The sequence below is a fragment of the Schistocerca gregaria genome, chromosome 5 (assembly GCF_023897955.1).
Source record: "Schistocerca gregaria isolate iqSchGreg1 chromosome 5, iqSchGreg1.2, whole genome shotgun sequence".
NCBI lineage: Eukaryota > Metazoa > Arthropoda > Insecta > Orthoptera > Acrididae > Schistocerca > Schistocerca gregaria.
This window is the reverse complement of record NC_064924.1, coordinates 124,000,079-124,014,868: the sequence shown is the minus strand read 5'-3', so window position 1 is coordinate 124,014,868 and position 14,790 is coordinate 124,000,079. Positions and strand designations below refer to the sequence as shown.

At 46.2% G+C, this 14,790-nt stretch overlaps 1 protein-coding gene across 1 annotated transcript; it reads left to right on the top strand.

The window, feature by feature from the left end:
• The first annotated feature begins 4,951 nt into the window (after nt 1–4,951).
• On the top strand, nt 4,952–14,348 carry LOC126271895 (uncharacterized). Its single transcript, XM_049974277.1, has 3 exons — nt 4,952–5,037; nt 8,133–8,315; nt 13,127–14,348. Exons 1-3 carry the CDS (start codon nt 4,984–4,986, stop codon nt 13,304–13,306), a joined length of 417 nt encoding a protein of 138 aa, XP_049830234.1. The 5' UTR covers nt 4,952–4,983; the 3' UTR covers nt 13,307–14,348.
• Nucleotides 14,349–14,790: the final 442 nt, after the last annotated feature.

Here is a 14,790-nt window from a genome sequence, read left to right as displayed (position 1 = left end):
CAAAAGCAGAAGGAGGGTAATGGAATGTAGTCGAATTAAATCGGGTGATGCTGAGGGAATTAGATTAGAAAATGAGACACTTAAAGTAGTAAAGAAGTTTCGCTATTCGGAGACCAAAATAACTGATGATAGTCGAAGTAGAGAGGATATAAAATGTAGACTGGCAATGGCAGGGAAAGTGTATCTGAAGAAGAGAAATTTGTTAACATCGAGTATGGATTTAAATGTCAGAAAGTCGTTTGTGAAACTATTTCTATGGAGTGTAGCCATGTATGGAAGTGAAACGTGGACGATAAATAGTTTAGACAAGAAGAGAGTAGGAGCTTTCGAAATGTGGTGCTACAGAAGAATGCTGAAGATTAGATGTGTAGATCACATAACTAATGAGGAGGCATTGAAGAGAATTGGAGAGAAGAGAAATGTGTGGCACAACTTGACTAGAAGAAGGGATTGGTTGGTAGGGCAAATTCTGAGGCATCAACGGATCACCAATTTAGTATTGGAAGGCAGCGTGGAGGGTAAAAATCGTAGAGGGAGACCAAGAGATGAATACACTAAACAGATTCAGAAGGATGTAGGTTGCAGGAGGTACTGGGAGATGAAGAACCTTGCACAGGATGGAGTAGCATGGAGAGCTGCATCAAACCAGTCTCTGGACTGAAGACCACAACAACAACAATCTTTGTATCTGTAGGACTCGTGTACAGTTCGCGGTTCTACGGGAGATTTCTTCTCGCTGGGAGGACTGCAGCCAGGCTCGTGATTCCAGTTGAGTAGCTACTTGAGCCAGTAATAGCGGCAGCGGATCACGAAATCTGACAAAACCGGGAGAGCGGTGTACCGACCCCACAGCCGCTCCACACCGCATCGAGTTACGCCATTGGCGGAGGATGACACGGCGGTCGGTCGGTATCGATGGCCTCTGGGCGAAGTTTCCGTATAACATTGACTGCTGAACGTGGTAGCCGAGATTTAACTGAGATTACTCGAATTACATCCTGGTCGAGTTCGTGCACGTTCTTAACCCCCCACACGGCCGTAAGTAGGGTACCTTGAAATGCGCCCTGTGTCCGCCGCGCTGCGAGCTGCGAGCGGTCGGCACCGCCGTGGAACGGGCGCTGCTGTGCCCCAAGTGGTCGGGCGGCTGTGGCTGCCTTACGTAAGGCAGGTGGCTGTGGTGGTGCAGCGCAGCCGACGCCGGCCATTGGTCGACGCGAGCGGTCCGCTGGCTTTTCCTCGTGCGGAAAGCGTGACCGCGCCAGGTGAGCTGAACGTGAGCGTCACCTGACGGCGGGCCAGCCTCACGTGACCGCCGGCCGCGGACCGGTCTCCAAGCAACGCAGCACAGCGCCAGTCGCGAGGCAACCAGCACACCAGCCGGCCGATATCGCGATGCACGAACGATGCGCGCCGCTCTCTCTCTCACACACACACATACACGAGCGCGCGCGCGCACCTGACTCTGCGAGGTCCAACTTGCGCTGGAAAAACAGCTGTGACACATAAACCTTACAAGTTCCCAGTATACAGAGTGGGAAGAACGACCAGGTAATTAGGTTGGGGCACAGAAAGGGGCATCGAATCGAGAAAAAGTTTCCACACGACCACTGATTGGAAATGCCCGGTTGTGGACGACGGCCAGCCAGTGACGATCGCACGGAATTCTTTCCGGTAAGCGAACGTGTCTGGGTGTGTCTAGAAGTGCATTTTTCATCGACTAAGCCGATCTACTGTCCTCTGTACATTAGCAAAGTGTAATGCATGCAGCAATTGAGCTTCGGTATTTATAATACTGCATCTTACAGTATCTTACTGCAGTGCTCTTTCTGCGCTACAGCTTTCTTATACAAGGGGCAATTAAAAAGTATTCGTTTGAGTGCGTTGCTGCGGAGTATATGCAATCCAGCGCGACTTCGATGCAAGTCTGTAAGCATCGACACGAAAGCAAGGACTTACTGTCTCCCTCAAACGGAATCTTTTTGATCGCCCCCTTATATTAACAAATTAGCATTGCGTTAGCTTCATCATAGTTGATTTAGTAGCCAGTCTCTCCGCCTGCTTACCTGAGTGCTAATATCTTTCCATACCATGCAGTGGGCCCGGGTTGGATTCTCGGCCGGGTAGGAAATTTTTCTCCTCCTGTGGACTGGGTGTTGTGTTGTACTCATCATCACCGACGCACAAGCTGCCCAGTGTGGCGTCACCTGAAATAAGACTTGCAACTTGACGGCCGAACTTCCCAGGACAGGGCCTACAGACCAACAATGTTACACTATAATTTCATTTCACTTTAATAGTCATTCTTTATCCAGTACACTTCGCGAAAAATTGGTGTCTAACATAACCAGCCATGGACAGCAATTAAAATTGTGTCTGTTCAGCTGAAACCATTATCTTCTGCTATCACCGTCAGTCACTGCTCTCTTCAGCACAGCAACTAATGACGGGGCCATTCAAAGCAAAACGATCCTGAACCCTGTAAACACAAATCTGTACCTTTGTTTCAAAACTATTTATTGCCCAGCACTCTTGAGACACATCTACCCCAGTTGACACGAGGCAGTGAATGTCCGTCAGGTAAAGTTCCTGCACCTGCATTCTGAACAAGTTCCGAACGTGCGACTTAACGTCCTCGTCCGAGGCGAACGGTTTGCCTTTGAAAGCCGTCTTTAGCTCTCCAAAAATGGCAGGCCCGGACTGTGTGGAGGGTGACCGGAAACCTCCCATTTAAACGTCTGTAAGAACTCCTTGACATCGTTTGCTGCTTGCGGCCTTGCAGTCTCGTGGAGCAGATCGTGACCGCGAGTGAACCGCCCTGGTCGCTTGGATTTGATCGTATTGCGAAAGGTGGTCAAGGTCTGCATCACAGCCATTCACCGTTGTCGCATGCTACAAGTAATCGATAAGAAGGCGAGCACTACCTTTCCCGCACTTGTGTGGATGGCTTGAATTTTTTAGCAGACTGCTTCCCTACATGTTTTCGGTTGTGTCTGAACTGATGGCAACATGTCTCATCTCCATTTTGAAAAAAAAAAGGTTCGTAACCATAGGCAAATGAAAGTTTTTCCTAGACACTGCATGAAATACGTGACTAGTACTACTTCTTCGGGCTAAGTCCATTTTACTAATAAAATTGCAAGAAAATGCCGAACCTTAATTTTAAAAAATGCGTCTGACAGCTTTCAGGAGAGACACCAGAAGTAAGATGCGTAGAGAGATACACAGGGTGGCAACTATTGAACTATATGCAATAAAACCGTCGTAACTAATGAACGGTTTGTGTTAGGACGTCCAGACTGCACGATTGGCCGCGGGGTATTGGTACGCGTTTAGCGACGAAGCCCAAATTGATTTTGATGGGTTTGTCAATAAGCAAAGTTACCCTCCAGGTTAGCCGAGAACGGTAATCCGGTGCTTCCTGTACTCGGGTAGGCGCGCCGGATCGAATCCGCCCGCCAGATTAACGACGAGGGCCGGTGTGCCGGCCAGCCTGGATGTGGTTTTTAGGCGGTTTCCCACATCCCTCTAGGTGAATACTGGGTTGTTCCACAGGTCCAGCCTCAGTTACACGACTCAGACATTTGACACACATCCGTACTTTTCCGTGATTTACACTAGACGAAGACAGATCGGATACTCTGATTCCGTCCCAGGGGGCGGGAAGGGGGGGGGGGGTTATGGGGTGGTGGCAGGAAGGGCATCCGGCCACCATTCACATTAACATGCCAAATCCGATTTAACCACGCCAACTCCGCGCACTATACGGGACCAAGGCACAAGCGATAGAACAGAATAGTCAATAAGCAAAATTAGCGAGTTTGGGGGAATGAGAATCCGCATTTCGCGATCGAGAAGTCTCTTCACCCTCAACGGGTGACTGTGTGGTATGCAGCGTCCAGTCACTGAATAATCGGTGCGATATTCCTTGATGGCACGGTGACTACCGAACGGTATGTGAAGGTTTCGGAAGATGATTTCATCTCCATTATTCAAAATGACCCTTATTTCGACAAGATGTGTTTCATGCAAGATGGAGCTCGACCCCATCGAAGCAAGAGAGTATTTGATGTGCTGGGGGAGCACTTTGAGGACCGCATTCTGGCTGTGGGGAACCAGAGACCGCTGCCATGGGCCTCGATTGACCGCCATATTCTCCGAATCTGAACACACTTTTTTGTGGGGCCATATTATAGGCAAGGTGTAAGCAGTAACCCCAAAACCATTGCTGAGCTGAAAAGAGCCATTCAAGAGATCATCAACAGTATCGACGTTCCGACACTTCAGCGGGGCATGCAGAATTTCGCTATTCGTCAGTGCTACAATATCGCCAATGACGCCAGGCATATCGAATATGTCATAACCTAAATCCGAATACGTGCGGTGACGTTTACATATTGAATAAAGTGTGTGCACGCCGTAGTTTCCGTATAGTTTTTCATGTAGTTCAACAATTGTGACTCTGTGCCACTTCTGTAGGTTTTTCTGTTTAGATACCAGGCTCACAACTTTTGTTACTGCATGTAATTCCACTGCCTGGAATTTCAGCCCATACTGAAGCTACAAATACGTTAAGACGTTGAGAATTGAGACGCATGATTAGTCGATGGATGCTAGATATGAGATCCTTAAAATCCAAACTCGTAATTCCGAATTATAAGGGACGAAGAGGTCAGCTGCACTAAAAGTTTGGAATCACTTAGTATAAAACGTTTCGCTACGTGTAAAAAATACGACTACTTATCTCACGCATAAATAACATCTTTGTACGCTATGCTTACAGTGAATATGGTATTCACCTTAACGATGTGTATTAATGTGGACAGTAAAACACAAAAGTGACGCACCAAAGTAACAAGTACTTGTACGTCAAAATTTTTAAAAAAATGCTAAACGAAATGAAAGGTAATCCGCAGCACTGAATAAACGAGCGACGTTGCTTCTGCTGTTTCAGGTGCCAGAGCAGACTACTGATTCGCCAGCAAGATGGCCGCTTCTCTCGGCAGTGAAAGTCAGCCAATCACAGTTCCTCCCACCACGGTAAGTTTCCACCATCGGTGCGTAAGCGTCTATCGCTGTCATAGCAAGTGCGGCTTAAAAACAGATAATCAGTCTGACCCTAACAAAATTTTTTTTTCTTCAGGGTCTGTGTTTTGTGTTAGTACTGCTTACTGTAGTAAATTGCTGCTTGCGATAGAAAGGTACAGCCCAATACATGGACTATGCAGTGCAACACACACACACACACACACACACACACACACACACAAACTTTTTTATTTCTTCTAGGGACAAAATTGACTCATAATTAGATTAAAAATAGTTCGAATCAGCTGATTGCTACCAAGGTTTACGGGACGATTGCCTTGGTTTTAAGGTAAACACAGGAATTATTAAGCCTCTTCTGCTTACTCCAAATTGGGAACCTTCCTACCCCACAACCTCATCTCCTAGTAGTTGGATCGAAAGAACGGTGTCCCTGTAATGGGCCAGATCACAAACACTCCACTCTACATACCACAAGCCATTTCCTAAAATTCTACTGCATCCAGAGAAGTAAGAATTCATTCCTACACTACAATTCTGCATTATTGTTAAGATTCTCCAGGCAACATACTTGTGTGCACATGTGAAGCTGAAAAAATGTGAACTTCCAGTTCAGCACAAATTTTCAACTTTTTTCGCCACTGCCAACAGTGCCCTATGGCGCTGTAAGCCATGAGCTTCGCACCTGTCCTTTCCCTTTCCATCCCCTTCCGGTATCTCATATAAACTTCCTCATTACTTATCTCGTCTACCCATTTAATCTCATTACTCTTCAGTAACACTACAGTTCAAAAACTTCTCTTCTTGCATGAAGCGTTTATAGTCTTCGTATCATTTCATTACAAGTCTATAGTTCAGATGAACACCTTCAGTAAAGACTTCTCAACACTTCAATTTGTGTTCGACAACAGCAAATTTCTCTTTATCGGAAAAGCTTTCGTGGTATTGCAGCTCTGTCTTTTATACCTTCCGTGCTTCAGTCATCTTCAACTGTTTCATTGCTAAAATAGCAAGTCTCATCTCACAGTTTTAGTACCAGTATCTAATTTCCTAATATGATTCCTTCAGCATCACTTTATTTAATTAGACTACATTCCGTTACCCTAGTTTCACTTCTGTTGATTTCTAACTTATAAATTCTTTTTAAAAAAGACGTTATCAATTCCGTTCAATTGATCTTCCAAATCCTTTGTCGTCTCCAACATAATTACGATGTCGTCAGCAATTTTTATTTGCCGTCACGAAATAATACCTTTCCAAATTTCCTCACGTTCCCTTTACTGCTTGTTCATTGTACAGATTGAATAACATCGCGTGTTGGCTACAACCCTGTCTCATTCCCTTCTCAGGTAATGTCTCCTTTCCATGTCCTTCAATTCTTATAACTGCAGTCTGCTTTCTGTACGAAATATAGACAAATTTTCACTCGCTGAAAATTATCCCTTCTGCCCTCAAATTTCAAAGAGTGTTCCGGTCAATATTGTCAAAAACTTTCGCTGAACCTAAAAATGTTATTCATGTAACCTTTTCTAAATGTAAAAATGCTATACATGTGGGTTTGCCTCTCTTTAATATATCTTACAAGACCAATCGTAGTATCAGCATTGACTTTCATGTTCCTGCCTTTCTCAGGAACCCAGGATAATCTTCCTGCCACCACACTTCAGTAATTCCCACTGCATCGAACTTCAACATACCCATTTCTCTTCTCAAATTCTCTAAGCCACCATTCCGATTAAGAGATCTAACATGTCATGTTTCAACCACTAGAACGCCAGATTGCTTTTTTTTCTGATGATATCCTCCTGAATAATCGGCGCCCAGAGATCTGAATGAGAGAATATTTTAATTCTGTAATATGTTACCCAAGAAGATGACAATATCCTTAAATGGTACAGTTGAGCTGCATGGCATCACGAAACGTAAAGACTGTAGCATTGTCCCTGTTTTCAGCTGTTCGCAGTACAATTTAGCATATCGATGTTAGACGGTCACATGCATCAGTCATTGAGACAGTCGATTCTTCAGTTACTGACAAGGCTGCAACACCCGTCCATATCGTGCCTATAATAAGACTACATGTATTGTCTAGCTGCCCCACCACAACAAAGTCCATGGTTTGTGAGTTTTGCCTTCCATATCCTTCCCCCATTCTGACCTTGTGATTATGTACGAGATCTTGACCCCTATACATACGACTGTCCTTCCTTTCTCCCTTCTCCTTTTCTTGCTTCTCTCGTTCTGTCTCTCTCTCGCAATGCTGCTACGTTTATAGGGCCATGCTGGACAGTCTGACTCTTACACACACATTCATCCTTCCCTTCTTCCCCTTCTATTTCTCTCTCTCTCTCTCTCTCTCTCTCTCTCTCTCTCTCTCTCTCTCTCTCTCTCCCCCTCTCTCTCTCTCTATCTATGTCAACGCTGCCACGTTGGCACACTCCATGTAGTGGTGCCTGCCCCCTCCACAGATGCTCATACTTCCTTCCTCCTACCCCCCACTCACTGTATTCTCACCCTCTTTCTTTCTGCCTCTCTATTGGTGACACTTCAATTGCTGACATGTCCCATGCAGCACAGGTTGACTCCTTGACAAATACTTATTCTTCCTTCCCTGCCCCGCTTTCCCATTTTCCTGCTTGCTCCCTTTCTGTCTCTCTCACACAATACTGCCTTGTTGACGCACCTCTGCTGCAAAGTCTGATCCCTAAACACTCTCTCACCAATCCTTCCTTCCCCCTCCCCATTTTTTCCTGTCTTTATGTCCCTCTCACAACAGTGCCATGTTGGCGTGCCCCACGAAGCAGTATTGACTCATACGCGCCTGTCCTTTCTTCCTACCTGTTCCCCACCTCTATCTTACACACTTCATTCCTGCCCATCTATCGCACACCTGTGTTGATATACCCAGAGCTGACCTCCCTGCACGACAGAACTTGGACCTAGACTGGCGCTTATCATTCCTTCCTTCGTGCCCCCCTCTGTCTGTCCCTCTCTCACAACACTGCAACGCTGAAACTGCCCCATGCAACAGCGGCTGAGAACTCGACACCTGCTGCAGAAGTCTGCAAAATAATACTGCGTTGTTACAGGCGGCGGCCAACCTGCTCTCGCTGGCTGGTGATGCGCTATGCCTCGCTGTGACCGCGCTGCGGCTCAGAGACCAACAGCCGCCACAGGTGTCTTTATCAGAAGTCGCCTGCCATGACTGCCCTGATGACTGCTGGATCATCATCAATGACCGCGTCTACGACATCACAGACTTCCTCTCCAAGGTAACTACCTCTCTCTCTCTCTCTCTCTCTCTCTCTCTCTCTCTCTCTCTCTCTCTCTCTCTCTTTCTCTCTCTCTCAGGGTGTAACGGGTATAACTGCAGATATTTTTATATGTGGACCTTAATATGTACCCACAACTGTGTGTTGGTAGTTTTGTCTCTGCATCGAATGGTCTTCGTACAAACGCGTCACAAACTTTACAACGTGATGTCTTCCGCACTGATGTAACTGCACCACTAAGTGCGCTATGCCTATCAGCATAGACTAACCGTTTTGCGTTCATGCATACACACTTCAATACCTGACTTGCTGCCCCTGCTTGTCACTTACATTTGCAGGTGCAATCCAACTTAAAAATATACGACTGGTAATGATTATACTTACACTAACGACCATTAAAATTGCTACACCAAAAATAAATGCAGATAATAAACGGGTACTCATTGGACAAATATATTATATTACAACAGACATGTGATTACATTTTCACTCAATTTGGGTGCATACATCCTGAGAAATCACTACCCAGATCAACCATCTCTGGCCGAAATAACGGCATTGCGTCAAACAGAGATTGGATGGCGTGTACAGGTACAGCTGCCCATGCAGCTTCAACACGATACTACAGTTCATCAAGAGTAGTGACTGGCGTATTGCGACGAGCCAGTTGCTCAGCCGCCATTGACCAGACGTTTTCAATTGGTTAGGGATCTGGAGAATGTGCTGGACAGGGCAGCAGTCGAACATTTTCTGTATCCAAAATGGCCTATACAGGAACTGCAACATGCGGTCGGACATTATCCTGCTGAAATGTAGATATTTGCAGGGATCTAATGAAGGGTAGAGCCACGGGTCGTAAAACATCTGAAATGTAACGTGCACTGTTCAAAGTGCCGTCAATGCCAACAAGAGGTGACCGAGACGTGTAACCAATAGCACCCCATACCATCATGCTGGGTGATACGCCAATATGTCGATGACGAATACACGCTTCCAATGTGCGTTACCCGCGATGTCGCCAAACACGGATGCGACCATCATGATGCTGTAAACAGAACCTGGATTCATCCGAAAAAATGACGTTTTGGCATTCGTGTAATCAGGTTGGTCGTTGAGTTCACCATCACAGGCGCTCCTGTCTGTGATGCAGCGTCAAGGGTAACCGCAGCCACGGTCTCCGAGCAGATAGTCCATGCTGCTGCAAACGTCGTCGAACTGTTCGTGCAGATGGTTGTCTTGCAAACGTCCCCATCTGCTGACTCAGGGATCGAGAAATGGCTGCACGATCCGTTTCAGCCATGCGGATAAGATCCCTGTCATCTCGACTGCTAGTGATACACGAGGCCGTTGGGATCCAGCAGGGCGTTCCGTATTACCCTCCTGAACCCACCGATTCCATATTCTGCTAACAGTCATTGGATGTCGACCAACGCGAACAGCAATGTCGCGATACGATAAACAGCAATCGCGATAGGCTACAATCCGACCTTTATCGAAGTCGGAAACGTGATGGTACGTATTTCTCCTCTTTATACGAGGAATCACAACAAATTTTCACCAGGCAACGCCGGTCAATTGCTGTTTATGTATGAGAAATGGTTTGGAAACTTTCCTCATGTCAGCACGTTGTAGGTGTCGCCACCGGCGCCAACCTTGTATGAATGCTCTGAAGAGCTAATCATTTGCATATCACAACATCTTCTTCCTGTCGGTTAAATTTCGCGTCTGTACCACGTCATCTTCGTGGTGTAGCAATTTTATTGGCCGGTAGTGTAATTATACTTATTAGTCAGCAAATGGCGTAAATACTGATGCAATGTTGTTCAGCACGCTATCCTCAGGTATCAGTAGAGACATCTGCACTTATACCCGCTACGCTGTGCATATAAGCCGTCTAGACAAGATATTGGTCACTCGCACTCTCTCCTAAAATGAATGATGAACCACTGTCATCTAATAAGGTGAAGTAAGAACTCTGGTCATAGAAACATTCGGGAAGACAACGGTTCAATCCCGTCTCCTGCCATCCTGATTTAGGTTTACCGTGATTTCCCTAAATCGCTTGAGACAAATGCCGGGATGGTTCCTTTGAAAGGGCACGGCCGAATTCCTTCCCTCACCCGACCTTGCGCTCCGTCTCTAATGACCTCGTTGTCGACGGGACGTTAAACACAAAGATCCTCCTCCTCCATAGAAACATTCGAATGTACAGGGAACGAAAGATGAGTTCCATGCCTTATCAGTGGCAATCGGTTATGAACCTGTCAGAAACCTGTACTGTCAGTGAATGTAGGTCCTTCTAACCAGTGTCTAATCGAACGTAATGAAGAGAACAGCGTGCAGTTGTTATATGGAATCGGGTGCCTCGCAAAGGGACGTAGCTCACAGCGATACTTAAAGTTGTAGATACTGAATGGTCCAAACAAAAACTTGACACTAGTTGAATGGTGGCTGGCATGTACTGTGGTCATGCAGGTGACGTTTTTACCTCTTTTCAGATGATAAAAGGCACTGCGTGAACTGGCGGCGTTTAAGCTGCGGTGATCGGAGGGTGAAGTTAAGGCCAGATGTGGTTACGCAAGGTTAATGACGTGTTTTTCGTACCATAATTTTGGTCCACTCGTTCATGTTGCTGTGAACATCAACCACGATGTTTATTCAAGGCTCGGTGACTAGGTGTTGCCTTTCTTCTACATCTTCATGATGAATGTCATGTGTATACTACTGCTTTCGATCCCATATAAAATGTGAGGGACTATTTACAACAACAGGTAAAAGACAGTAATCACCATTTTCACAACTTAGTAGCTGAATGGGATCTAATCATCAATGAGTAGTTTTAGCTGCGTGTGGGACATCTTAAGAAGTTTGGGATTTCTCTTCCTCAGTGAAATCAGACCGTTACCAACAATAGAGGCTGTCATTGGGGACATGTTGAAAATGTGTGCCCCGACCGGGACTCGAACCTGGGATCTACTGCAGGAGATCCCGGGTTCGAGATCCGGTCGGGGCCCACATTTTCAACATGTCCCCAATGAAGTATATCAACACCTGTTTGCAGCTAGGGTTTCAATTTTCATTTCATTTCTAGCAAAGCTGCATGGTCATCAACGGTAACTGTTCTTTACAGAACAGATACTACAGTCATATATAGCTAGAGGCTGTGTTGCAACGTACTAGAGTAAGCCCTCTAGACTGACTAATATTTCATCCATGTAGCTTACATACACGGTTATTCATAAATAGCCCGCATCTCGTGGTCGTGTGGTAGCGTTCTCGCTTCCCGCGCCCGGGTTTCCGGTTTCGATTCCCGGCGGGGTCAGGGGTTTTCTCTGCCTCGTGATGGCTGGGTGTTGTGTGATGTCCTTAGGTTAGTTAGGTTTAAGTAGTTCTAAGTCCTAGGGGACTAATGACCATAGCAGTTAAGTCCCATAGTGCTCAGAGCCATTTGAACCATTTATTCATAAATACCTCCGAGGGTTTCAGATTTCGACTGTGCGAATACTACAAGGCATTCCGAAAATATACACATGTGAACGAACTGAGCATCTTTCCCAGTTTACAAGTGTTCATTACGGGCCCCGTTTGTGATGCGTCGAACGTGAACGCGTGCGGGCAATTCACTGAAGTCGTTGAGAAGAATTGCCCTGAAAAGTACGAAAGCAGCCCGCTGCGGAAATCTGTTCACTGGGTTGCCTAACCTCAAGCATCAGCTATTTTGAGGCGACAACACACTGTGGATGATAACTCTACACGCTCTGTGGCCCCTACCCCCGTAGTGCAACAACGCTGCAGCGCGTATTACGAATCAGAACTTTGAAAGATGGTCTGTCCACTGATATGTGTCAGTTTTCTGTGTGTCTTCTGTTATTCAAGCATCGTCTCTTGAAACACCAGAGGTACTTAAGAATAACCCTGTATACTAGTTGGCTGATTTGAGTGAAGCGACCAAACAGCGAGATCATCGGACCAATCGGATTAGGGAAGGATTGGGAAGGAAGTTGGGCATGCCCTTTCAAAGGAACCATCCAGGCATGTATCTCAAGTGACTTTAGGGAAATAACGGAAAACCTAAATCAGGAAGGCCAGAAATGGGCTTGAATCATCGTCTTCCCGGACCACTGTCGTCGGCTGACACTCGTATCCGAGTTTTCATTTCTCTCCTGAGGTTTCCTTTGTCACGGTTCAGGCGTGGAAGTGTCGTGGATGGCTTAGCAATCCAATCCTAGCGTGGAACGGGCGGCCACAGACATTACAGCTGATGGAAGGTGGAGGACGTGGCTGAGCCTGGAGGAGTTTACGTCTCCGGCCTTTGTCATTCTCCATTCTTCGACGTTCCAGCTAAAAGTTTTGAAGACCGTTTGAGGTAACTGAGCGCCAGCGACTTCGATCTTCTGCTATTGTGGACCAGTTACTCGGATCGATGTTCAAGTTTCTCAGTTATTTCTTGTACTGATTCTTACAACGTTTGAGAGGGGCACCTCGTGGCCTTTTACCTGTGCTCACTTCGCTGTACAGCATTTGACGTGGAAGTCTGTAATTTTTCATCCGCTGGACACGTCCAACCCATCTGAGTTGATGCCCAATGATAAGAGCTTCCATGCTATACATTTTTACTTTCTCAAGAACAGCCGTGTTGGATATGAAGTCATCCCATTTCAGGTTCATGATATATCTTTGCTTCTGTTGGTTGAAGCGTTCTAGTTTCTTCAGATCACAGCGGTATAACGTCCCGGTTATATATACATTAAGGTCGATTTAACAAGGAGGGGAGTGGTTCAGAGGGTAACCGTAGCTCGTCTTCCTTGCAGCACCCCGGTGGCGAGGAGATTCTGCTGGAGTACGCAGGCCGCGACGCCAGCCTCGCCTTCCAGGGCATCGGCCACGGGCCGGACATGGTGGCCGTGCTGGAGCCCAACCTAGTGGGCGTGTTGCCGCCCAGTGAGCGCCTCTTCGACGCCAACGGTCGCATCCGCCCTGTCGAGCTGTAAGCGGGGCGTCTCCAGCGAGACAGCAGGCAGCACGTCCCCTTCCGCGCCTCCGGGCGCCACATCTCACAGGCTCGCGGTTCCGGCCGGCCCATCCTGGGCCAACCCGCCGTGACGTCACAGGGAGGAGGAAGACTGGCTCAAGCCTCATCACAACCCCGTCTGCGTGCTACGCACCACAGACACCCGCCACCGCAGCGTAGCTGGGACTGAAAATTCGCCGTCAGTGTCACGACAGAAATCCCACATCCGTTGACTGGTCTCCCACAGAGATTACCAACGGTCACTACTCCCAGCTCGTCCATCAAATCACTTCCCTGAGGGTCCACACCGCTCCATGTTTGGGTGTCACCTGGTAGATGTCAAAGACTGCTATCCTAAGCATGAGCTGCCAATTCCTACATGCAGAGATCTACTTCCTCAAGTCAACAGGACACTCTCTGCTTCGTTCGCCAGTGGTGAAACCCTACTACCAACTTCTTAGGCTTAATATGTAGCTAAGGTGACATCCTCACCCAGCTAGCACCGGAAGAGAAAGGCCAATTCCCTCTACCGACAACGAAAATGTCGTCGTGAGATAATTCCGTTACAGACTTTGATGCACCAGCAGTCTTCTTCGTTAATGGGTACTGGTTGTCAATAGGGTGTTCCTAGTTTGTAGGGGTGGATTCCTTCAAATATCATGTAGTAAAGCTACAGATCAGATCCACATTCCTGAATCCTTATTTAATTTTTTACTATTTATTTGCCTAATCTATCCTGTGTTTGTATTATGAAGCTCCATTGATGCTCACTTCGCTAGTATTATTTCTTCTGTAAGTGAACTGTATTGTCATTGTATTACGTAAGTGTAGCACTGAGCGATCACGCCAGTATTATCATAGTATTTACGTGTGCTCATACACCGTGTGTGTGTGTGTGTGTGTGTGTGTGTGTGTGTGTGTGTGTGTGTGTGTGTCTGCCCTAGAGGTAGCAAAGTGTGAATTTTTATACATTTGTGCTCGACAATTCGTCATCAGTTTTCAATAAAATGTGCTTTTTCAGTTATTTTAAGTGGTTATCTCAGTTTTTTCCCATCCTTTCAGTTTCCTTTATAAGCATCCACACCATAGTGCACATGAAAATGCTTGTATTTTTCACCACTAAAATAAAAATGACTGTTCATATGCTTCATCATTACTAGTAACACGTTTCCAGTTCCTGTGACATAAGAAATGGCTCATTGTTAGTTATGAAGAAAACAAATGGTGTCAGCAACTGAATGCAGGTCTAAAATAATTACCACCGAGTAAACAAACGGATGGGACAAGATGGTTGTTTTGAGAAACTGAGCAGTAAAGTTTGAATAAAATCTCGCAAATAAGATGTGACAAGTACAACGGCTGAGATTATTTATTTATTTGTTTTCAAATATGTCCAGAGTAGTGACATATTTTTAGAATTGTTAATTCTAACCAAAGTTTTATTCTTAAAAATACGTCAATCGA